Here is a 23,878-nt window from a genome sequence, read left to right as displayed (position 1 = left end):
AAAGGGATTGCTGGGCTGACTCTCCACCCTACTGTCACACTCACCCATTGTCACAGCCAGTGGATCCTTTGTGTCCTTAAACCTTGTGTGCTTTTGAAAGGTAGATCTCTGCAGGCATTCTCCTCTAATAGAGGATTGTTTCATCAAAATTACAAATCTGATCCAACTAATTTTTAAGTACAGAGGAAGATGAATTCAGTAAGGTTGCAGGATACATTATCAATATACAAAAATCAGTAGCATGTCCATACACAAATAACAACTTAGCTGAAAAAGAAATCAACACAACAATCCCATTTATGATGGCATCAAAAAAAAGGAATAAATTTAATGAAGGAGGTGAAAGATTTGTACACTAGAAACCATAAAACATTGATGAAAGAAATTGAAGAAGACACAAATAAATGAAAAATATCCCTTGCTCATGGATCAGAAGAATTAATGTTCTTAAAATGTCCATACTACCCAAAGTGCCATATGAAATAAGTGCAATCCCTATCCGAATCCTAATGGCATTCTTCACAGAAACAGTAAAAACAATCCTAAAATTGATATGGAACCGCAAAGACTCTAAATAACCAAAGTGATCCTAAGAATGAAAAAGTTGGAGGCATCACACTTCCTGCTTTAAAATTTTGTTACAGGCACGTGGGCTCCATAGCTCAGTGGTTAGAGCACTGGTCTTGTAAAATTATATTACAGGCTGGGTACAGTGGCTCACGCCTGTAATCCCAGCACTTTGGGAGGCTTAGGCGGGCGGATCACCTGAGGTCAGGAGTTTGAGACCACACTGGCCAACATAGCAAAACCCTGGCTCCACAAAAAATACAAAAATCAGCCGGGCATGGTGGCTGGTGCCTGTAATCCCAGCTACTCAAGAGGTTGAGGCAGGAAACTCACTTGAACCTGGGAAGCAGAGGTTGCAGTGAGCCAAGATTGCACCACTGCATTCCAGCCTGGGCAATAGTGCAAGACCCCATCTCAAAATAAAAATTATATTTCAAAGCAAAGGTGATTATCAAAACAGTATGGTACTGGGATGAAATCAGCCACATAGACCAGTGGAACAGAAGAGAGAGCCACATGTATTCAACTACTGTTTGACAAGGGCACAAAGGGAACACAATGGGGAAAGGATAATCTCTGCAGTAAATCGTGCTAGGAAAACTGGGTTTCTACATACACTTGAATGAAATTGGTCCCTTATCTTACACCATACACACAAATCAACTCCACATGGATATAAGACCTGAAGCTGTAAAACTCTTAGAGAATAGGAGAAGGTGGGGAAAAAGCAACTTGACATGAGCCTTGTCAATGAATTTTTTGGTTATCACACCAGAAGTTCAATCTACAAAAACAAAAATAAATGAGACTGCATAGCTGGGCACAGGGTCTCATGCCTGTAATCTCAGCACTTTGGGACGCTGAGGCGAGTGGATCACCTGAAGTCAGGAGTTCGAGACCAGCCTGACCAACATGGAGAAACCCCGTCTCTACTAAAAAAAAAAAAAAAAAAGAAAGAAAAAACACACACACACACACACAAAATTAGCCAAGTGTGGTGGTGTATGCCTGTAATTCCAGCTATTTGGGAAGCTGAGGCAGGAAAATCACTCGAACCCAGGAGGTGGAGGTTGCAGTGAGCCGAGATCATTCCATTGCACTGCAGCCTGGGCAACAAGAGTAAAACTCTGTCTCAAAAAAATAAAAAATAAATGAGACTACAAACTAAAAAGCTGCACAGCAAAGGAAACTATCAACACAATGAAATAGCAGCCTATGGATTGGGGAAAATATTTGCAAACCATATATCTGATAAGGGGTTAACAGCCAAATTTACAAAGTATTCATACAAGTCAATAGCAGAAAAACAAATAACTTGGTTTAAAAAATGGGCAAAGGACCTGGACAGACATTTTTCCAAAGAAGACATAAAAATGGCCAACAGAATATGAAAAGGTGCTCATCGCTAAGCATCAAAGAAATGCAAATCAAAACCATCATGAGCTATCTCTTAAAAGACCACACCCATTCAGACAGCTCTGATCAAAAAGACAAGTAATAACAAGTGTTAGCAAAATAGAGCTACCATATGACCCAGCAATCCGTCTTCTGGATATATACCCAGAGAAAATGAGATCATCACCTCAGGAAGATGTCTGTACTCTCATGTTCTCCCAGCATTACTCACAGTAGACAAGAATTGGAAACCACCAACGTGTCCGTCAGTGGATGAATGCACCAAGAATCTCTGTGTGTGTGTGTGTGTGTGTGTGTGTGTGACACACAATGGAATACTATTCAGCCTTACAAAAAGGAGATCCTGCTATTTGCCACAACATAGATGAGCCTGAAGGATATTATGCTAAGTGAAATAAGCCAGACACAGAAAGAAAACTAGTGCATGATCTCACTTATGTGCGGGAAAAGTCAAATATACAGAGATAGGGAATAAAACAGTGGTTATGGGGTAGAGGGAGGAAATGGGGAGATGTAGCTTAGAAGTTACGAAGTAGTAGGTACGTAGGATGAACGAAGCTAGAGAGCTTTGTGGTAGTGGTGAGAAAGCTTTCCTCTGGACCCCCAAACAGGAACGTATCGGGAGGGGTGGTTGGCACGTAACAGGTTTTTTCTTAGCACCATGTCCCTTTCCCTTGAGGCATCCTGGGATTTAGGGCTGGAAAGGGTGGGGTGGAGGAGAGAGGAAGAAGAGAGGGAATGTGAATGGGTGCAGGCCATAGCGTGATCTTTTCCTGCTTAGAATCCTGCATCATGAGGTAGACCTGGAGAAGGGAAGCCCCCTGAACGGGCTACGGACCACTGTGTGACTGTGGGCCAGTCACTTAACATTTTTTTACATTTCTTTTTCTATTTTTTTTTTCACCCAGGCTGGAGTGCAATGGGACCATCTCGGCTCACTGCAACCTCTGCCTCCCGGGTTCAAGCGATTCTCCTCCCTCAGCCTCCCGAGTAGCTGGGATTACAGGCACTCATCCATACTCAGCTAATTTATATATTTTTTAGTAGAGACGGGGTTTCACCATGTTGACCGGGCTGGTCTCGAACTCCTGACCTCGTGATCCACCCACCTTGGCCTCCCAAAGTGCTGGGATTACAGGCGTGAGCCACTGCACCTGGCCTAAATTTCTTAATTTTAATTTTTGTGAGTACATAGTAGGTGTATATATTTATGGAGTACATGAGCTATTTTGATACAGGTCTGCAGTGTGTAATCACATCATGTAAAATGGGGTCTTCAGCCCCTCAAGCATTTATCTTTTGTGTTACAAACAATCCAATTATACTCTTTTAGTTATTTTAACATATACAATTTATTATTGACTAAAGTCACCCTGTTGTGCTAGCAGATACTAGGTCTTACTCTATTTGTTTTGTACCCACTAACCCTCCCCACTGCCCACCCCCAGTCACTAACTTCTTTCTTTTTTTTTTTTTTGAGACGGAGTCTCGCTCTGTCTCCCAGGCTGGAGCGCAGTGGCATGATCTTGGCTTATTGCAAGTTCTGCCTCCCGGGTTCACACCATTCTCCTGCCTCAGCCTCCCGAGTAGCTGGGACTATAGGCACCCACCCCAGCTAATTTTTTTGTACTTTTAGTAGAGACGGGGTTTCACCATGTTAGCCAGGATGGTCTCGATCTCCTGACCTCGTGATCCACCCGCCTTGGCCTCCCAAAGTGCTGGGATTACAGGTGTGAGCCACCGTGCCCAGCCCCAGTCACTAACTTCTGAGACACCAAGATGAGCATGGGATTCAGTGGTCTGCAAGTTCCTCCCAGTTGCAACATTCTGACCCCACAGTCCAGGGTTCCCCAGCAGAGCTTGCTAAGAGGGTGGCCTTGAGGACACCTGCCAGCCTGTCCCCAGATGCCCACTCTGGCCCCCAGTCACATTCTTTCTGTGACTCTCACACTCCAAAGACCTTTCCTGCCCCAACTGCTTATAACTATACATACACATGGTTGTTTTTTCCCCTCTCTTTTAAGGAAATACTTTATATATTTTTGTTTGTTTCAAAAATTGTGTGGAAATTAACATTTGTTGTCTTGGGATAGTGTGAGGCACGGAACAAGAACATCATTTCATTTCTTCATGATCTTCTGTCTCCTGGCGAGACACCCCGCACCTCTCCTTTGGCTTATAGGGGGGCGTTTAGACAGGACCTAGTGATCACCAACTCTACTTATGACAGGTGTTGGGTAAAAGTTTGCCATGTGAATAAATGAATGTATTCATCCTTAAGGTCCTCTCATTTTCCCCTAGAGTAGCCCAGAGCCTCATTTCAACCTGATAGCCTCAGTGCAGACTGTGATGTGCCCCGTTGAAGCCCCAGCTGGCATGCAGGGCAGTGGGCTCAAAGTGAGGGGCGAGAAGGGGGTATTAAATCTTTATACCTACTTATAAATAATTTATTAAAACTATTCCTGTATTAAGATATTTATACTTATTTTAGCCCTACCCTTTTTGCTTCTTTGCAGATGTGGTTTCTGCAATAATATATTAATACATATACGGCATTTATAATAAAAATATTCATACACATTCATACTTGGGGCGGTGCTCACGATTTTTTATTAATTGAAGCGCAGGAGTAAAACTTGGGAGAAGCAGCTAGGAGAAGCAGCTTTGCCACCTCCTGCTTTCCAGAAATGGAGGAGGAGTTCCCTAGCAAAGGCGTGGAGACGGCTGGGGATTTGTTCATTCTGCAGTGAGTGTTGAGATAGCAGCTGAAGCAGCAATTGAAAACGAATGAACGAGCTTGGGATTTATTTTCCTCTTGTGGGAAGACATGAAATGGATAAAGCAGAGGACAAAGGCTGGCCCAGCAGCTTTGGTGACTTTCGTTTTAGGGTATTTCTTTCTACAGTTCCAAAATGTTTGAAAGGAGACTAACAGCAGTTGTGTTTTGGCCTCAAAAGTTTTCTGCAGGACCCCCCACGCCCTGCCAGGGACACGAATGGGTGCCAGCATCTGAGCGCCTGTGACTCGGGTCCCGCAGCCCCTACGCTGCCCGCCCCAGGCCCTCTGGCTGCCGCCTGGTGCTGTGGACACCTGGTTAATAAAAGGGAAGCATTTGGGGTGCAATAAGAAAAGCTGTAGTAGAACCCCAGCATGTTCCTCAGGTTTAAAAAGGGGACTGTTCTCAAGAGAGAGCAAGGGAACAGTAGATGAGATAAACAGCTCACATAGCATTTTATTTTCTTGCCATATACTACTTTAATGCCTACCATGGGCCAGGCATTGTCCAGAGTCCTAAACACAGGAACTCAGTTATTCTTCACAATAGCCTTAGTGCGTACAGGCATTCACCATTTTACAGATGAGCAGTTCGAAGCTCAGAGAGGTAGCGGCACTTGCCTTGGCTCACAGTGCTCTGAGCCCCAGCTGCGCTCCCTCCCGGCCCCTGCAGACTCATGGAGGTGGGGGCTGGAGTGTGCTTTGCTCCTTCTTTGAGCTTAAAGCAGCTGGGGCCTGTCTGGTCCTGGAGTCTCTCTTGTGTTTTTTCCAGTAGGGATTCCCAACCCTTTTGGAATTATCTTGTTTGGTTTCACAAAAGGCCCTTCTAAAGATAATCTTATTTTATGTGGAATATGTCTATGTAATATGATTACAAAGATGGCATTGCTTACACTGCTTTGCATGTTTTCAGCTCGTACTCTATGGAAGTCCTCCTATCCCAGGTATTCTGTACACACTCATTCTCATCCTTAAATTCAACCTGCAAGGAACAGACTTGTGCCCATTTCATGAAAGAGAAAATAAAAGCCAAGCGGCTTGTCCTTCAGCTAATGAAAGCAAAGGCATGAGCCCAGGTCTGTGCTGATGTTCTCTGTTAGAGGACAAAATTAAGTATAAACAAAAGTCCATCTTGTTGCAGCCGAGGGAGATGACTAGTTTCACCCAAGGATTTGATTGTAGCTGCTGAGTGGTGTGTGTCCCACCTTGCCTGGGACAGTCCCAGCTTACACCTGTCGGCCCACACTACCTTTCCGTCTCAGAAGTGTTCCACCTTGCAGGGTGAGCTGCGTGGCCCCTACCTGCCCTGCCTGGGGCTGGATACCACGCGCCTTCCCTGGAGACGGAGGCGGTGTAGGCAGCTTCAGCCCCTCGGCCTGATCACTTTTGATCCAGTGGAGTTTTGAAGTTTTCTGTTCTGTTGGGCTTCATTAAGCTCCCAGTTGGTCTAAGGTGCCCCACCCTCCCCCATTCTAAATGTTTCGTGGTTCTTGGTATTGAGGTTAACAAATTAGCCCAATTAGATGGATAAATTAGTCATTCTAACTTTCTGAAGTCCCGCTGGAGGAGCTTTGCGAAATAGCATTTATAGTTTTCTAACAAGCAAGTTAAAGGACGCCAGCATGTGGCATTTGTTTAAGAGTAAAATGTCTTAAACAATGCCCTACTTAAAAACAGATTTCAAGATGTGCTCCAGGACAGACCCTGAGCAACGTGGCAGAGTGGCACCCCTGTGTCGCCTGGTACAAGCGTTTCCAAACCGGCTGTCTTGATTTAGGGAGCTATGGCCAAGTACAGCGGAATTTACTGAAACCCACATTTAACTCCAAAGCTTCATGTTTGCCAAATTGTTTTTTCTGTACCACCCAAGAATTTCTAACAGACTTCAAAACAGACTGCTTTGAATTCCGTCTCAGTATTAAATGGTGAAGAGCCAGCAACTCAAAGGAGATTAAAAAGGAACCCCTCAGAAGAGCTTGGCACTGGGGGCTGGGAAGCAATGGGGGAAAAGCACACTGTCCCTTAATGGCTAATTCAGAATGCATAAGCGTTTTAACCTCCCTAGGGCTCAGGTGCTCGTGTGTATAAAAGTGACAGTAATGCCCACCTCACAGGGTTACTGGAGGATTAAATGAGATAATGCATATAATGTGCCTGAAACATAATAGGCACTCAATAAACTTCAAGTCCCTTCCTTCCTTCCTGGCTCCTTTCAACTTTTAGCCTCAGATGCCGGTGTCCCTGTTCCTGGCTCAACTGGCTCTTCAAACAATCTTATTAATGCCTATTAAAATGAAACCCAATAAAAGTGCCAATATTTGGTGTTGAAATAATTGATGTAGCAGAGTAAGCCCCTGAAGCACCCAGGCAGGCCCCTGGTACAATTTAGCCTCACACCTGGGGGATGAATTTCACAACTGTAATTGCTACCATATAATTCTTATTAATGTTGTGCTATAATTCCTATTTATTCCACGGGGCTTGTAAATGCATTAGGACTTGTCAACATATTATTTTACACTGTTTATGATCTGTAGAATTACGTCCTTCAGGGTTGTATTGTGCAAAAGCTCCAAATAAATGGCTTTGGGCCTCATTAAAAAAGAGCGAAGCGAGGCTGCCTGTTGGAGTGGTTCTCCATCCCTGCCGTCTTGCACAGAAGTCAGTAGAGTCTATTTCAATTCGATTCTTAGCAGAGCTCTTCACCCTTAGGAATATAAGAGAATCCCTGCTTCCTGTCTGAGCTGCGTGCCTGCGATGGGCCAGCCCTAGCAGGAAGCGTGGCATGAGCTGAAGGGCAGACGCAGTGCCTGGGACTGCGTGTGTAGAGGATCGCTTCGTCTTCCAGGACGAGTCGCTGCTGGTGATTTACCCTCAGAGCTCCTGGCCTTCTGTGCCTCTTGCTCCCTAGCCTGAGGGTAACCCTCTTTTAGTTCCAAATTTCCCAGCTCAAATCTATAAAGAAAAACACCTGAAATTCATTCCTACTGGAAATGCCTAAGAAGTCCAAAACGTAACCCCTGACCCTGGAGATTTTTGCATTTACTAGGCCAGTAAAGCATAAAGCTAAGGGGACAGGGTTCTGCTCATTTGGGAGTGTCAGGCACTAGTGTGGGGAGTGTGAGGAGTCTGTCATCGTTGCTTATTTTTGGTTTTGGCCCCAGAGCGAGTCTTCCCTGTGCCTTCGCAGCCACAGGCTGGGCTGCCGTAGAACCGAGTTAATGTTCTTGCTCCGCCAACTCCTAGCCACGAATTGCTGGGAAGCCCTTGCCCTGGTCTCTTAGGTGGGAACGCAGGGCTCTTGCTCCCAGGGTTGTAAGGGAATAGTCATGTTTGCAGTCACTTGGTGCCGCGAGTGCCCTCTCCTTGGGCCGTCAGCGCTGCGCTGCCACTGCCACTGCCACGTCTCCTGTCCTGGGAGTGGCCGGGTGAACCTGTGGGGAGATGAGTGCTCCTGACAGTCCTTGCCCTTCTCTTGTCCCGCAGGCAGTGAGTATGATGAGGAGGAGGTGGACTATGAGGAGTCGGACAGCGATGAGTCCTGGACCACAGAGAGTGCCATCAGCTCCGAAGCCATCCTCAGCTCCATGTGCATGAATGGAGGGGAAGAGAAGCCTTTTGCCTGCCCAGTTCCTGGATGTAAAAAGAGATACAAGGTAACAGAGGTGCTGCGTGCTTGGCATAACCACATGGAAACAGGGCAAGCTTCATGGAAGGCAGCCGCCCTTTCTTGATTTTAAAGCAAGTGTATGGGCTGGGGGGAGACACTCCCCTCTCCTGCATTAGAGTGCGTGGGCCTCACCATTGCGTGCACACAGGTGCCCTCAGGGCAGTGCTCACCCGCCACCGCTGGCTGCCGCCGGGGCTTTCCCCTCTGCTCACCTACTTGGGATCCTGGTGGTCAAGAGAGATCTTTTGTAGGAGGATCATGTCTTTGATAGTCTTCAAATTCATGTCATACTGGGGGACCCATCAGAACAGAGTATCAAATACGTCAACCTATTTATTTGCCAAGCACCCTCCCCAATGGATGGCCCTGCAGGTGGCTCACGGGAGACCACTTTGAAGTTGTAAAAGCCCCAGATGGCTCCCAGAGCCATTTGGTGAGTGTGGTAGGGTATTTAGCCTCCAGCTGAGGAAGTTCTTGCTTCCTTCCACCCACTGGCATGAAAGGGGATCAGGAGAAAAAAGGTCTTTGATATTTTTCTCACCAAACCACCCACTTCAACTTCAGCTGCCTGTCTGCTGACCCAGGTCTCTGAGGGCCTGACTGGGTGTCATGGGCAGCTGGGGGTGCTAAATTTTCTAATAAGGAACAGGGACAAAATGAGAAACACCACAACAGTCAAGTATGGGTCTAGAGGGCATTTTAAAAAACAAAATTGCAAACTTCCCCATGAGGTGTTAGCAGCTCTTTCACATCCACCTGTGAGCTAGGAGTAGAAACATCAGAAACATACCTGGCATGCTCGATGGTACGCTGATTCACTCATAGCAGACTGACTCTTTTTTTAAGCTTAAAAGAAAAGATAGCATAAGCACTTATGTTGCCCCTTCTTAAATAGGTCTCTCTGAACACTCATCTATTTCAGTACTTTTCATAGCAGCTGTCGATGTAAAAGCATGGCACACAAATGTGCCACAAAGTTAGCATTTCTAGGTTTCACCTACTCTATGTACTGTTACAGTTCCATCATGCAAAGTCCAGATGCTCGTTGTTTAAGCTGAAATGAACTCCCCAGGACGCAGATGTGAGAAGCCTCTGCGGGCTGGCAGAGGAGCGCTGCATTTGGGTCAGAACAGGCCTCAGGACGCATCTGTACATTCTGTGTCAGAGGCATGGAGTTGGGAGAGGAGGGAAGGGCCGCTCAGGGGTTACCTTGGGATACAAAACATCCACAGGATTGTTGGACAAGTCCATTTTTCCAGAGGGCAGCGCTTCATTGCAGAAAGAGACTCTTTCCTTCTTTCTTGCTCTCTACAGAGAAGGCCGTGACTGGCCCCTGGGGCCGGTTCCCACCGCATCTCACCGCAGCTGTTCCTCCCCACCACTGCCGTCCTGCTGCCTGCTCTCCAGGGCCGAGCACCCGGCCGGGGGCGTCTTCCACATCGGCCATGTTAAAAGCGGGAGCCAAGTAATGACCTGTACTCAGGCTGACCCGCCAAAACACAAAGGAAATACAAGCTACGCCCTGAGTTCTGGGCAGCGGGTGCAGGGGAGGCATCCCCTCTCTCCCACCTCTAGCTCCATCCCCTTTTCTTGTTCGCATCCTTTCCTTCTTGTCATTTCTGTTTTGTCATTCTTTTACTTTTCCTCTGCTTGGGTTTCTGGCCGTTTCCCCCTTCCGTTGTCTGTGTCTGGGTTGGGGGGGCTTTTCTGAGTGTTCTCTCTCCACCACTGAGAATTCAATGAGCCTTGGGCTGAAGGGGCTGCCGACTCCAGCCCCGTTGACTGGCAGGTGACGTGGGCGGCAGTGGGTGGTCCTGATCCCGCGAGGGAAGTGTGAGTTTCCTTTTCTGGGCCAGAATGCAGGTCATGATACGCAGGGCCATAGCAGGCTTGTGACCTCACCTCTGACCAGGCACTGGAGATGAGCCACTCCTACATCCCAAGCTGGCGGCTGACTCTTTCTGCCCCGAAGTTGCTGGCTGGAAGGTAGGGCTGTGCTCCAATGGGATTCGTATTTCATCTTATTCACGACATCATTGCTGGCTTGGGTACTGGAGAGAAGAGGGTGGGATGAGCTGGGTACTGTGGACTCGGGCAGAATCCAGAAGTGCTGCCACCTCATTTGTTCCCAAGGCAAGTCAGACTTTTCTTACTCCCTGCTTGCTGCTGGCAGCAGTCTCTGCCAGCCAAGTCTCCTGGACACTGACTCAGGATCAGCAGTCCTCGCCATTTCATTGGCATTTACAGAGCAGACAGAATGAGGTACTGAACTCCCAGACCTTGGGAATGGGAGAAGGACCCCGCAGTAAAGCCAGGTCTCCACATTTCCTTCCCATGTTAACTCCTTAGCCTAGGATGCTCCCTGCCCTCTGTAGAAGAAAAAAACAATGTTTCCCTCAATCATCCTAAGTTCTAGTTGCAACATCTTCTCTGTAACAACAGAGAGATTAACAAGAGAAAAACAGTTTATCAACATGTGTATTTCATATACACATGGGAGACAAGACACCCAGGGAATGGGCGGTTCTCACAGCTTATACAGCGTCTTCAACAAAGAACAGTTAAGTACATTTTTAGAGAAGTAACAAAGGAAAAGGGCTTTGAGTCTCTGGGAGCAGCAGCTTGTGGAAGGAAAAAAGAAAAACAAAAGGCAGACAAGAGTCCTGTTAGTGTATTAGCTTGTTCATGTAGATTCCTCCAGTACCAACTCCAGGCCAATAAGAGTCTAAAGTCTTCTGCATTGGTTAACCTTCGATCTCCCTGGAAGAAGTGGGGGTGGCCTTCCCTTTGTCTTTGTAAATTTGTGTCCTGTTTTTAGGCACACAGAGGGAGAGCAGGGACTCCTTCCTGCATCTGCTGCTGCTTAACTGCCTTCAGCTAAACAGTCCTTAGGGCAAAGAGGCATATTCCGGTCCCCCGTCCCTTCCTCTCTCCCTCAGTATCTCTCATTTTAATTCCGCTCCTTTCTCCAGCACAGCTCCAGTGCCACCACCTTTGGGAGCCCTCACCAACCTCCCAGACCGACTCCCCTCTCCGCCTCTCGTAGGTCAAGTTCTCATCCTCCCCACATGCTCTTTCTACATTGAGGCACCATGTCCCTTACTGCTCCCAAAACCCTCAGAGCTCACTGTCCCTCCTCAGCACCCAGCACAGGTCTCAGATGTGACAGGTGCTCTGAGGGCAAAGGAATCAAGGCGTAGCCCATGGGAACAGGGAAGTGTGGGCTCCCCACTGAGCCCCGGAGCCCCAAAGCCGTGGGAGGATTATTTCCTTTGTATCCTTCCCAGAGGCGTTCCAGGCCACAACCACTGAGCCCACCACTCTTGCCCTGCTCACGCTTGCCTGAATTCAGGGAACAGAGACGACTTCCCTTCCTTATAATGCAGATAGGTTTAAAAGATGGGTTGAAGTGCTTTGAGGTTTTTTCCCTTTGATAATTTTTATGTTAGAATGGCAAAGATTAAAGGCACTTTAAAGTTTTTTTGTTTTGTTTTTTAAGAAATGTAAAACAACAATACCCCGCCCCCCAAAGTTCCTCTGGAGTCCTCTGCACGGTGACAGTTTCATCAACAGAGACAGACCCAGATAGTGTCCCGTTTTCAAACACTGAGAAACACTTAATGATGAGGGAGTGCTCACAAAGTAACATTAAGTGGAAAAAAGGTATTGAGAGAGAGAGATTATTAACTCAACTCAATTATGTAACTCAAGATATCATTAACTCAAATATTAACAGTGATAGTATCTGTTCTTTTTTTTATGCTCTTCTGTGTTTTCTGAATTTCTGCAATTGTCTAACTGAACATATTACTTAAATGACTGAGGGAAGAGGCAATTCTTTTTTCCTAAAGACCCCACCCAACTTGCTAGACACCCTGTGTGCTGGTGTGCAGTGGCCAGTAGGGAACTGCGTGCGCCTCAGCCCTCCTGCTTTCTGCGGCTGGTGGGGTGTCCACATTGCTGCAAGTGGTTTCACTTTTAACCCCCACCATTACCACTACTACCATCCCCAGTTTGTTTTCTTACTCTTCTTCCTCATCAAATCCCCAAGCAACTTCATCTTCTCCATTGTGTACAACATCCAGGCCCCTGGGAAACTGACCATTGGGCTTATCTAGGTCAAGTGTCATGTTGTACACATGAAGGTCTGAGTACTGACAACAAAGATCCCATCCAGGTAAGGACAGGATGGCCCAGCTTGGCATCTGGACTTTAGGCTTCATGATTTGATTTGGAGTAGACTTTTAGAAAAGCCTCTAAATCGCCTGCTGTCTATTGACTGGCCTAATTCCATCAGAGGGGACAAGTAGTTCCTAATGGTAGAACCCCCACCTAAGTCCTCCTTTCTACCTCCTACCTTCCCACTTTCTTCCCTTACTAGCTTGATGTCAGAGCATCATTGTAACTCACAGACAGTTTTCTCCAGACTATTATCCCAATCCTTCTTCCCAACTGGTAAGATTTTTCAAAGACCACCAGCTGGTGGTTGTAATTGACGAGTACCTAGCACGTTAGGAGACTACATGAGGAAATATGGACTATGGAATCGGACATCCCTGGGTTCCTATTCCAATTCTGTAATTTACGAGCCATGTGATCTTGGCCAAGTCACTCACCTCCTCTAGGAGTCAGTTCTTTCATCCAGAACATGAGTATTAAATAAGGCAATTGACATCAAGTACCCAGTATGATAAGCTCTTAATAAACGTTAGCAACCTTCCTTGCCCTTTTAAGCTTGATTCCATTTTTTTCAAAGACCAAAGAATTTCAGCAATTTCAGCATTTCAGGTTTCCAGCCATTATTTATTTTTTTACTAATATTTTTGAAAGATCAAATTTGTTTCAGGACTGATGCCATAAGAAACTTCGGTGGATCTTTTCAGAGCTCCTCTGGTCTTGTAAAGAGGATGTTCCTGCGGCCTCTAACTGAATGGCTGGATGGAGGAAATGTCTTAAGAGAGTCTTACTTGACCTTGTACTAACATTTGTGATAAAGGCAACCCACTCACACTTGTCAACATTTTTAATCACAGCAGCAAAGACAAAGGAGTGATGGCACAGCAGGTTCTTTGACCAACCCTGGAAATACCTTATGTTTCTAAATGTGCTTCCTGATTTTTCCATAAAGCTGATGTGTGTGTAGCGTTGGCTATTTTCCTCATAGTCTCATGCCAGACACACAACATAATGTTTGCATTCAAGCTGGGAACGGGCCACAGCGCCTGCTGGAATCCCCTCAGCCCTGGCTTGTCCTTCTCTTGATGAACGACAGATCTGACTTCACGTTGGACTGGCTTCTCTGGTTTTAGCAATTTCTGGTCTTAAATCTTTTTTTTAGCCTAATTAGTTATAAAAAACCTCAGCCCTCAATGGAATGGCTAAGCCCTGACACCGTTAAGAGTTGCTCTGCCTTTTTGTTTCTTGGTTAATGCTTTTCTGTTTTTGGTTTCCTCTATTTTCTGACAAGGTTTGAATGGTTCTGGGGCACAGAGGTAGCTGGATTACTAATGATCTGTCCTGCATCAAGTTCCCCATGGAAACAAGGACATGAAATGTTTTAGTAGCCCTTCATCCGCAGAAAAGGACCCTGATAGGTGCTCAATATTCGTTGAGCTATAAATGGGATATTACTAAGCAGGCAGGTGCACATCTCTAGCATTTGTAACCCAGGACACTTTCTACCATATTAAAGTTGGAGGTCTTTTTCTAATGGCCATAAAACTAATGTTCATTCTCTTTCTGTCTCTCTCACACACAATACATGGCTTAAAACAATTATCTTTTACAGTTCTCTGGGCTGCCTGGCTCAACAAGGTGGTTCTCACCTGGGGTCTCTCACGCAGTTGCTCTAAGACACCAGCTGGGGCTAGAATCATCTGAAGGCTCACTTGGGCTCGATACACACGTTGGCCTCTTCACTCATGTGCCTGGGCCTCGGAGGGGATGGAACCGCCAGGGACTGGCAGGACATATCTACCCATCAAACATCTCAGTGGGTCTGATTCTGCCACTGCCACTACCCTCCCCTTTCCTGCCCCAGCAGGCTCTGAAACCCCCAACATGCCTCTTAACAAGACTGAAGAACTTATGTTTGAAAGGACTGATGCTGGAAGGACAAGGCTGGAGACAAGGTACAGAAGGCCTGGAGCCAGGTGTTCAGAGCAGACTGTTTGTCCTGCTTCAAATCACTGGACAACCTTCAGACTCTGAGCCAACTGCTACTTGGCACCCCTGGGTTCAACAAAGTCCAGCAGAGTTCTCTTCCAAGGACTTTTTAAAAACATTAACGTGCATTGCACATCTCTAATGTGGTAGTAATAACCACCAAACATTTACATTTATATTTAGTAGCAACCCTTCTTCCATTACTAGTGAGGCATGAACTTGGGAAGTGCTGTTGTAACTTCATTCACTCACAGAGACTTACTGAGCATCTACAGTGTGCCAGGCACTGTGCTAGACATTCATGAGACGACAGCAGGGAGCTGTTTTCCGGGAGCTCTTTAAAGGCATCCCATGAGGAGTGAGAACAGTATTGTGTTGGGATCCTTTAGCTGGGCAAGGGACTGGGCCTAGCAGGACTGGATTTAGGTAGTATTTTAGGAAACAGCTTACTCTCCTAAAATCTGTGCTTTTTGTTTCAGGCTGTCTTCTGTGTTCCCTTACTCTCTAATCTGGCAATTGCTAACTTGGAAATTAAGACCTATGCTCAAATACCACACCTCTGCCATCCTTTCTTAAATCTTCCACCAGTTACTTACTACCCTTGAGCCTATCTCCTCACCATTTAATTGGGATGAGGATTACTGGTTGTTAAAACTAGAGAGTGACTCTAAGAATGGAGTCTTACATAGAATATGCTGGTGAGCTAGCAAAACCGATTAATAGAAATTCAGAAAGCATTTTGATAACTTTAGTATCCAGATGCTAAGAAGTCCAATCTTAGTGACTAACATTATATAAATAACCTTAAATTTTTAAAGTTCATTGTATGTTTGGAATGTAATACTTAAGGTAAGGCCCAGTCTGACCACAGGTGCTTATTAAACATATACAGTTGTACAGTGGGGCAACACGATTTGGGCAACAAGTAGCTCCCACAGTGGCATCAGAGATACTGGCTTAGGGCCGAGCAGAACATTGACAAAAACTCTGGTTAAGGCATGGTAGGGAACTGTTAACACAGTTGTCTAGAAGCAAGATGTAAATTGAGTTTTCAAATCAAAAATTTCTATACGTCAAACTTTTGAGATGTGCCCTAATGTTTTTTTCTTTAGAAAGATATTTTGTTGGACATGCTGAAGACATTTGTATAGGATTGTTCACTGTTTAGAGTGGAAAAGATTCAGAGGATTTTCTTTATACAGTCTAAGTCCTAAATATATATTTTATATAAAATGGGAAGAAATCAGTAATTTCATTTTCAGAGTAATTGAGGCACATCTGAAATTTGGAGTCAGCTGCGTGTGTGGCCATCCGTACAGCCCATGATTGACACACCAGAATGTCCCTAAGGGTCCCAACTGGAGTCCTTGCAAAAGACTACACTCTAAACAGCTGCCATCCAGGAACTGCAGTCCAGACCCAAACTGAGGTTTCCCAAGTTTGACAGGCATTCTGTGAATCCATCTAATAAGCAATATTTTTGTCTTCTCCACAGAATGTGAATGGCATAAAATATCACGCTAAGAATGGTCACAGAACACAGATTCGTGTCCGCAAACCATTCAAATGTCGCTGTGGGAAGAGTTACAAGACAGCTCAGGGCCTGCGGCACCACACAATCAATTTCCATCCCCCGGTGTCGGCTGAGATCATCAGGAAGATGCAGCAATAACATGCTGGTCATAACTGTGCCAAGAAATCCTCACCAGCAGTTGCTGATTTTGAAAACAGCCACCTTTTTTCAGGGGAAGCATTCAGCAACCCTTTAAAGAAAAAGAATTAAATGCATGCTTTAAATTTTTTCTGTAATTTTGGAATGATGTATCTTTGTAGAGTTAATGATTTTGTACATTTGCACATGTAATCATCATACCCATTTTCATTACTTTGATATAAGGTGCTAAACAAAACAAGCTCTAGGTTCTTCAGCACATTTCCCCCAAAACAAAATAAAATTGAGGGCATGTTGCATATTGTAGAATTGTATTGCAGTGGTATCAACTGGGGGGAGGAGGGGCTGGCACTGAGATGTTTTTTCAAGATTGTAATGTGATTGAAGTTTTCAACACATCAACTCACATATGTTCAAAACCAAAATAATACCTTCATTATCAAACTGGTTACCATGCCTTACATAATGGAGTTAGTATTTGTGAGTAGAAAGACTTTAGGTAATGGAAATATAAATAAGAAAGAATGTTTAACATAATATGCTAAAAATATTTTCATATTTAAATAACATACATAAAAGGTGTGCTTTCTGTGTTTTATATTATCTTGCAAATCCTTTTGCCCTTTAAAAAGCTGAAAATCTTGCCATCTGACTTACTAGTCATTTTAGTGTTATAAATGGCATTTTGTACAAAATAGTCTATTCAGTTCATTCATTCATTTAATACACATTCATTGAGTGCCTGCTGGATACAAGGGATTCAATTTATGCCTATTGATATCTGCGGACCAAGATACCCACTTAGTGAAATACTTTTCCCTGAAATCTGTTAGGAAACACTTTGAAATACTTAAGTGCAAATTTTGTGTGTGTGAAATTTAGTTATATCTTCATCTTCAGATGAAGTTTTAAAGCACTTTGTAGTTCTCTATTGCCAACAATTTAATGTTTATGTGTTGCCAATTCTTGCAACCACTGCCCTACCAAACCTGTGGGTTGCAAATCAGAACTAAAATTCTAAGCACGTTTCAAAGAGGAACATTTTTGTTAAGACCCCTGTTGCCTCCTCTTCATGCTCATTTTTGACTTATTTTTAAAAGGCACTTTTCTCATCACATTGTAGAGAGGTCTGCGTTCTCATTGGAAATGTCTGTTTAGCTTTATAAAACACTTTGCTGAAATATGAAAATGAGCCTTATTGACAATTAAGTGCTTCTTGCAGCAGGTGGTCAAAGAAAAGCGTGACTAATCTGACCCGTTAGAGTAACCTACACCTGGACCATTCCTGAAGTTTTTCCTCACCGACAGTACCATCATGCCTTGAGTGTTCTTTTCTCCCAAGTGCTATTCCTTAAACATGAGAGTTTACCAGTTGCCTAATTATGCAATAAAAAATGCTTCAAGATAGCTAACTGCCCATAAAACAAACTCAGATTGCTTATTAAAAAGTTTCTTCCCATGTTCCCATTTGATGAAAAGTCTCTTACGTAACATATAGCTGGGAAGCAGGGGTCCCTCCTCAATTTTCAAACATTTTGAAAGGATGACAGTTCTGTTAGCCAGATGAGTAAACCTCTGTATTCATTAAGTTCTGAATCTCTCATAATGAGGGATTTTAAAGTATTTATAAATACACTGCCCTCTAAAAATGTCCTCAGATCTGAAGTATGGCCTTGGTCCTGCATATACAGTGTTATCCTATGTTTAAAAGGGTGATCCAGATATGAGACGCAACTAGTTGGTGCATAAGAAGGCCCCACTTGGCTATTTCATATCTACCTACAATCGACCAAAAAAAAATTTTTAGGCCAGCAATTATTATTTAGCTTCGCTCCTTCTAGTGCAAGAAACTGCAGGCTGGATCAGTAGTTCAACAGCTAAACAGTCATAAAATAGTCATTGTGCATGTTACATTTCTTTCCATGATAAATTCCAATTTCTATTTACTTATTCATTGTGACAGTATTACTAAACAGGTAAGGATGGGAATATTTTGTTATACTGTGTATAGTGAATGTATTGTACTGTGTCTGTGAAAACTGTGCTTTAAATTATATTTTCATATGTTTTGTTGGGGACAGAGCACATTAAGTCTGAAAGCAACAGAGGTTTGTTTTAGAACTGAAGGCAATTTAATCAAAATTCCTGTCAAGAAAAGCTGCTTATAAATGTAAATGAAATCACATTGAAAATAAACTGCCTCTGACCCAAAAATAAATATGGCTCTTTATTTCCCTTAGTATCTATTATGAAAACCAGTATCAAGTTTACCATGGAAATTAATAAATATATCCATTCAGTTCCTCATTCTAAGGCTGTTCAGCTGATGCACGTAGACTTTATTCCCTTACATTTTTTGCTTAGTATTTTTTTGCCTGTATTACTTTTCTATCAATAACAAGCTTGGATTTAAACTATTTTAAAATAAGTTCTAGGCCAGTAAGATCAACAGCATCTACTACTGTAATATTCAAAGGATACTTTTGGATTAACATGGTCCATAATTATTAACTGCAACAAAAATGCTCCCATTGTTGAACATATTTTACCTAAGTATATTCTGCTCGTCATATAACCTGTCAGGAAGCTGAAACTTGGAGTCTCCAAAGCTGTTGCTTCGTAGGACTGCTGTGTCCTAACAGCTGGCATACGAATGCCTAATACTGGTTTGCCCTAGACTCAAACTTTTTAAAGGATTCTAACAATATACAAACTCTGCTTCCACAAACAAATACAAGTGACATATGCTGCAGTTCACAGATAGCAACCCAAAATGCCCCCAAGTCTAAATATTACATTAACATCTTCAATAGCTTAGTTTGCTCAGAACAAATGTAAACTACTTTGATAACTACAAAAGCAGCAAAATCAAAAGCTGGTACTTTAAATTATTCACATGCACATTATAAAAGGGAAAGGGAATACAGTTCAGAAGAATTTTAAAGGCCCAAACCAAAAAAAAGATGTTCAAGATGCTAGATTAATGAAAACCTCACAAATAAATGTGACAACAATGAAATTATAGATCTTGGAAAATGTGTCCTCGTTCTTTAATGTTAGTGAGAGTTCTATACAGCAGAGACATAACTGAAGAAACACATTACTTTGATTTGGGTTTATGCATTGTACTTTTAATCACTTACTGAGAATATTTCAAATTTATATTCTCATCAGGAAAATGTAAAAAAGATACTGATATATATTCTGTGATTTTATGCCACAAACACCCCTGTTATGAGATCATTTAATAGGAAAACAATATTGACATCTCTTGTTCCATTTTCCCATTAGATATATACATACAACTTTAAGATAGTTTAAAAATAATCATTCAGGTTATTCTAAAATTTTGTCATAAAATTAGCAAAATATGCCTTCTGTTAATTGCTAAAACCAACATTTCACATATAAAAAGCATGTGATCTCATTCTACATGCAGCTCTATTTCTGGAAATTAAAAACCTATCATTTCATGGGCTAAATTATAGAACTCTCTGTATTTGAAGAACTACTTCACAAGACTGTTATGATAAATGCTTTTTATTACATAATATTTAGTAGTCATGCTCAATCAACAAGGTCAACAGAAACTTGTGAATATTCTGCTATATAATGTAGCACACTAATACATACACATTTTTCAGTGCAGTAACACTGAAATAATCCTTGTATCCTTTATTCAGACAATTCTGCAAACTAGGGAATAAATAAAGATAACACACAAGAACTTTGTTTTAAAGCAAGTAAGATTAACAGATTAAAATTTATTGATAAACGAAAGACTGACCCTGATCCTAGTAACACCGAACTCAAAGTAGCTCCTGGTCAGAAAGTGCAATAGAGGGTGCATGAAGGCATCGCTCTATGGTCTCCTCAGTGGTCTATTTTAGGTGATTTTTTTTTTTTTTTTTTTTTTACCGCTAACCTGTCTTAACTCATAATAAAAAGTAACTAGTCAAAATTTAGAACATTCTGATCAAAATGGGTCTGCACATGCCTTTCAAACACCTGCTGGTCATAGTCAGGAGGGAACTGCTCGCTGCACATCGGGCACACCTTCCAGTGACTTTCAACATGTTCTTCAAATTTGCTCTGATCGTAGTTGGGAGGAAACATTAACTCACAGAGGGGACACTTCTTGTGAACATCAAAGCTTAAAGAGAAAAATGAAAAAATTACATATTTCTAATAAATGTAGAACAACAGTAACTTGTCCGTATATGACAAGGTTCCATTTATCTAGTTAGCTGATATTCATACTAAACAACCTACCTTACAAGTCTTTACTCCAGAAACCTTTCTCTGCTTCTAAATGCTTGCTGTAGACAATTGTGTAACCCATTTATAGAGCCTCTAAATTTAGTTTTACAATTAGATTAACAAAACTTTTCCCCTTAAAACCTTCCAAATCCAATCACAATTATGTGAAATTATTAGTACCAAGAATTCTTCCACGTTTAACAGAAAATGCCTTTTGTAAGACTGTAAGGATAAATACAACTCATAACTTCCCACCAGTGCATTTGGTTTAATAGCTAAAAGTTTTTATGGCACTGGTTCTCAAATGATTGCATGCATCAGAATCAGTCAGAGGACACGTTAAAACACAGATTGCTGGGCCTATGCCCAGTGTTGGTGTTTCTGGTTCAGCTAGGCCAGGCCCTACATATGTGCATTTCTAATGAGTTCCCAAGGACCACCTTTGAGAACCACTGGCCTAAATTAACCCAAATTATACAAAGGAAAGAAAAATCTACCTGGAATCAAAGCAAAAGCCTGTCCCATGCCCACGTAAGTGTTGACTTGGAGGATCAGGAGCAGTAGACACATTCTCATCTTCCTAGGGGAAAAATAATTTTGGAACTTTTAAGGAAAGTAAAACCAAATATAAATTCCTTAATTCAATCAAGCACATACTGACTGTATAAAAGAAGATTACACTTCAGGAAATTTTCTCTCTGTTATCATTTAATTAGACTTTCAAATAAACATGTTTGAAACTCTGCAGAGTATTTCACTATGGACTAACAGTGTGGTGTTCTTGAAATAAAAAGCAGTATTCAGAGGAATAGAGACATACCATTTACCATACCTGTGTGTGTAAATGAAGCTGAGAACAGTAGACCTTTTCAAACCTATATACATAGGTAACTTTTACTGACTTTATCTTTCTGCAGCCTGGGTGGCCACTTTTTTTTTTTTTTTTTTTTTGAGATGGAGTCGTCACTGTGTCACCCAGGCTGGAGTGCAGTAGCACGATCTCTGCTCACTGCAACCCCTGCCTCCTGGGTTCAAGCAATTCTCATGCCTCAGCCTCCTGAGTAGCTGGGATTACAGGTGTGCACCACCAGGCCCAGCTAATTTTTTAGTAGAGACAGGGTTTCACCATGTTGGCCAGGCTGATCTCAAACTCCTGGCCTCAAGTGATCCGCCCTCCTCGGTCTCTCAAAGTGCCGGGATTTCAGGCATGAGCCACCGCGCTCGGCCCTACTTTCAATATTGTCAGACGGCATTACTGTCTCAAATGTTCTCATTTAATAACTGTAAGCTTAATTTACAAGAAAGACAGTCTCTTTGACAAGATACATCCATTGCATGATATACAGAAATCATAATGAAAAACTAATAGAGTATGTGTGAGTTTGTATATGTATATTCTTGGGAACACACAGCAGCAAATCCAACTGGATTAACACATGTTAAAGCAAAGCAATGCACTCAACTACAAGCCTCAAAACTCTGCTGTAGAGGAACAAAATCCAAAATTAAATATTTCAGAGGTTGTCAAGTGAGACTTCTAAAAATGTGTGCATCTAGTTTTAATCAGAAAGAAAACACTGATTTGGATTCCCATGGCTGCATCCCAGCAGTCAGTTTTTAGAGATCTGTACGTGCTACATCAACAGCCAAACACACAGGCTCATTTAACACTAAAATAAGGCACATCATCTAAATTGCCTATTTCCTTTTTATATCTCAACAGCTGTTAGTTGCTCCATGTCATGAACTAACAGCATATCCCCAAGTGTAGCCGGCCCTGATGAAGTCTTTATGTTACTAGGTAGGCATGCTTGCCCCAGAGCTGCTATTAATGGGTCAGTTAAGTCTGTTATGGGAAGGAGCACCAAAAAAGTATATATGGTGTGAAGTGCAAAGTGAACAAACAAAAGACAAAATGAGTATTTCTGGTACTTGACTATCCTTCTGACAATATTCCCCTCTTGAAAAGTAAAAGAAGAGGTAAAATACTTTTGTTTATCTATGAGTCCCATAGGATATAACTGAGCAAAAGGAAAACAGGACAGATAACCTAATGGGGGATTAAATTGGGAGATAAAACAGGAATCCTTTATAGACTTCAAAAATTCAATCAAGTAACTAAAATCCAGATAGTTTTTTTTTTTTTTTTTTTGAGACGGAGTCTCCCTCAGTCGCCCAGGCTGGAGTGCAGTGGCGCGATCTCGGCTCACTGCAACCTCCGCCTCCCGGGTTCACGCCATTCTCCTGCCTCAGCCTCCTGAGTAGCTGGGACTACAGGCGCCCGCCGCCACGCCTGGCTAATTTTTCGCATTTTTTTTTCTTAGTAGAGACGGGGTTTCACTGTGTTAGCCAGGATGGTCTCAATCTCCTGACCTCGTGATCCGCCTGCCTCGGCCTCCCAAAGTGCTGGGATTACAGGCGTGAGCCACCGTGCCCGGCCCCAGATAGCTTTTAAGTCTGTAGATACAAAGAAGGAAGATGAGAAAGTAGTTGAATCTGCTGACAGTGAATTCTGATTCTGTGCCAGGTTACTCTAGCTCCCAGATTTAGGCCTCCCAGCAACAATCTCTGAAACACTGAGTATGCTTAAATAACTACAAATCAGTGATAAGGAACAAAAGTTTCTCACTCATCTTTGAAAAACAAAAATCCAAAATTATGAAATGTTGAAGAAAATAATGGGAAAAGATAAAACGGGGCAGGTCTTGATATATTTTTTAGAATTTTTAATGACAAATATTTTAAGATAGAACACAATTTTCCAAAGGCCAAAAATGTAATGGAACCAAAAATCTCATAACCTTCTTTTCCTGTTTTATAATAGCTAACAGCCTACACCAATTTACTGCTTCCATGAATCAGCTAACAGTAGAGTTTGTAGCTAAGGTTTCAGATTCAGACAACCTGTCAGACATGTTAACCCTGCTCGTTAAATACCTGGAGGGGAAAAAAAGTAGAAGTAATTTATACTTTCTAAGTCATGTATAATTTGGCAATGATAACTCGATTATTCTGTTATCTTCTACTACCTATTACCTAATAAAAGGGGAGAGGGGTTCAGGAGTATAATTCTACATGTTATAATGAGAAACAATAAGTTCTCATGAAATAAAACATGAACCATCTACTCAGAACATAGGCTGAAATCAGAGAGTATGCAGTAAGCACTCTTAAGAAGCCAATACATATAATAACGTTTCTCATGATATTGACAGGCAAAATGATGAGTGAAATCTTTACCTGAGAATACTTTTTTTTTTTTTTTTTTTTTTTTTTTGAGACGGAGTCTCACTCTGTCGCCCAGGCTGGAGTGCTGTGGCCGGATCTCAGCTCACTGCAAGCTCCGCCTCCTG

At 42.8% G+C, this 23,878-nt stretch overlaps 2 protein-coding genes across 17 annotated transcripts in view; one reads left to right on the top strand and one right to left on the bottom strand.

Moving 5' to 3' along the window:
• LOC105475778 (JAZF zinc finger 1) overlaps positions 1-19,882 on the top strand; it is a 351,209-nt gene extending 331,327 nt beyond the window's left edge. For all 4 annotated transcript variants that reach the window (XM_011731260.2, XM_071094972.1, XM_011731259.3 and 1 more), the window contains exons 4-5: positions 8,245-8,414; positions 16,089-19,882. In XM_011731260.2, coding sequence (XP_011729562.1) covers positions 8,245-8,414; positions 16,089-16,265 — 347 coding nt within the window. In that variant the 3' untranslated portion in view covers positions 16,266-19,882. The remainder of the gene's footprint in view (positions 1-8,244; positions 8,415-16,088) is intronic.
• Positions 19,285-23,878, bottom strand: part of LOC105475772 (Tax1 binding protein 1) — a 91,121-nt gene continuing 86,527 nt past the window's right edge. For all 13 annotated transcript variants that reach the window (XM_071094959.1, XM_071094962.1, XM_071094968.1 and 10 more), the window contains 2 exons: positions 21,023-21,105; positions 19,285-20,418 (listed from right to left, as the gene is read on the bottom strand). In XM_071094959.1, the coding sequence (XP_070951060.1) occupies positions 20,217-20,418; positions 21,023-21,105 (285 nt within the window). In that variant the 3' untranslated portion in view covers positions 19,285-20,216. The remainder of the gene's footprint in view (positions 20,419-21,022; positions 21,106-23,878) is intronic.

Source organism: Macaca nemestrina, chromosome 4, assembly GCF_043159975.1.
Source record: "Macaca nemestrina isolate mMacNem1 chromosome 4, mMacNem.hap1, whole genome shotgun sequence".
Classification (NCBI taxonomy): domain Eukaryota; kingdom Metazoa; phylum Chordata; class Mammalia; order Primates; family Cercopithecidae; genus Macaca; species Macaca nemestrina.
This window is presented reverse-complemented; position numbering and strand designations above follow the sequence as displayed.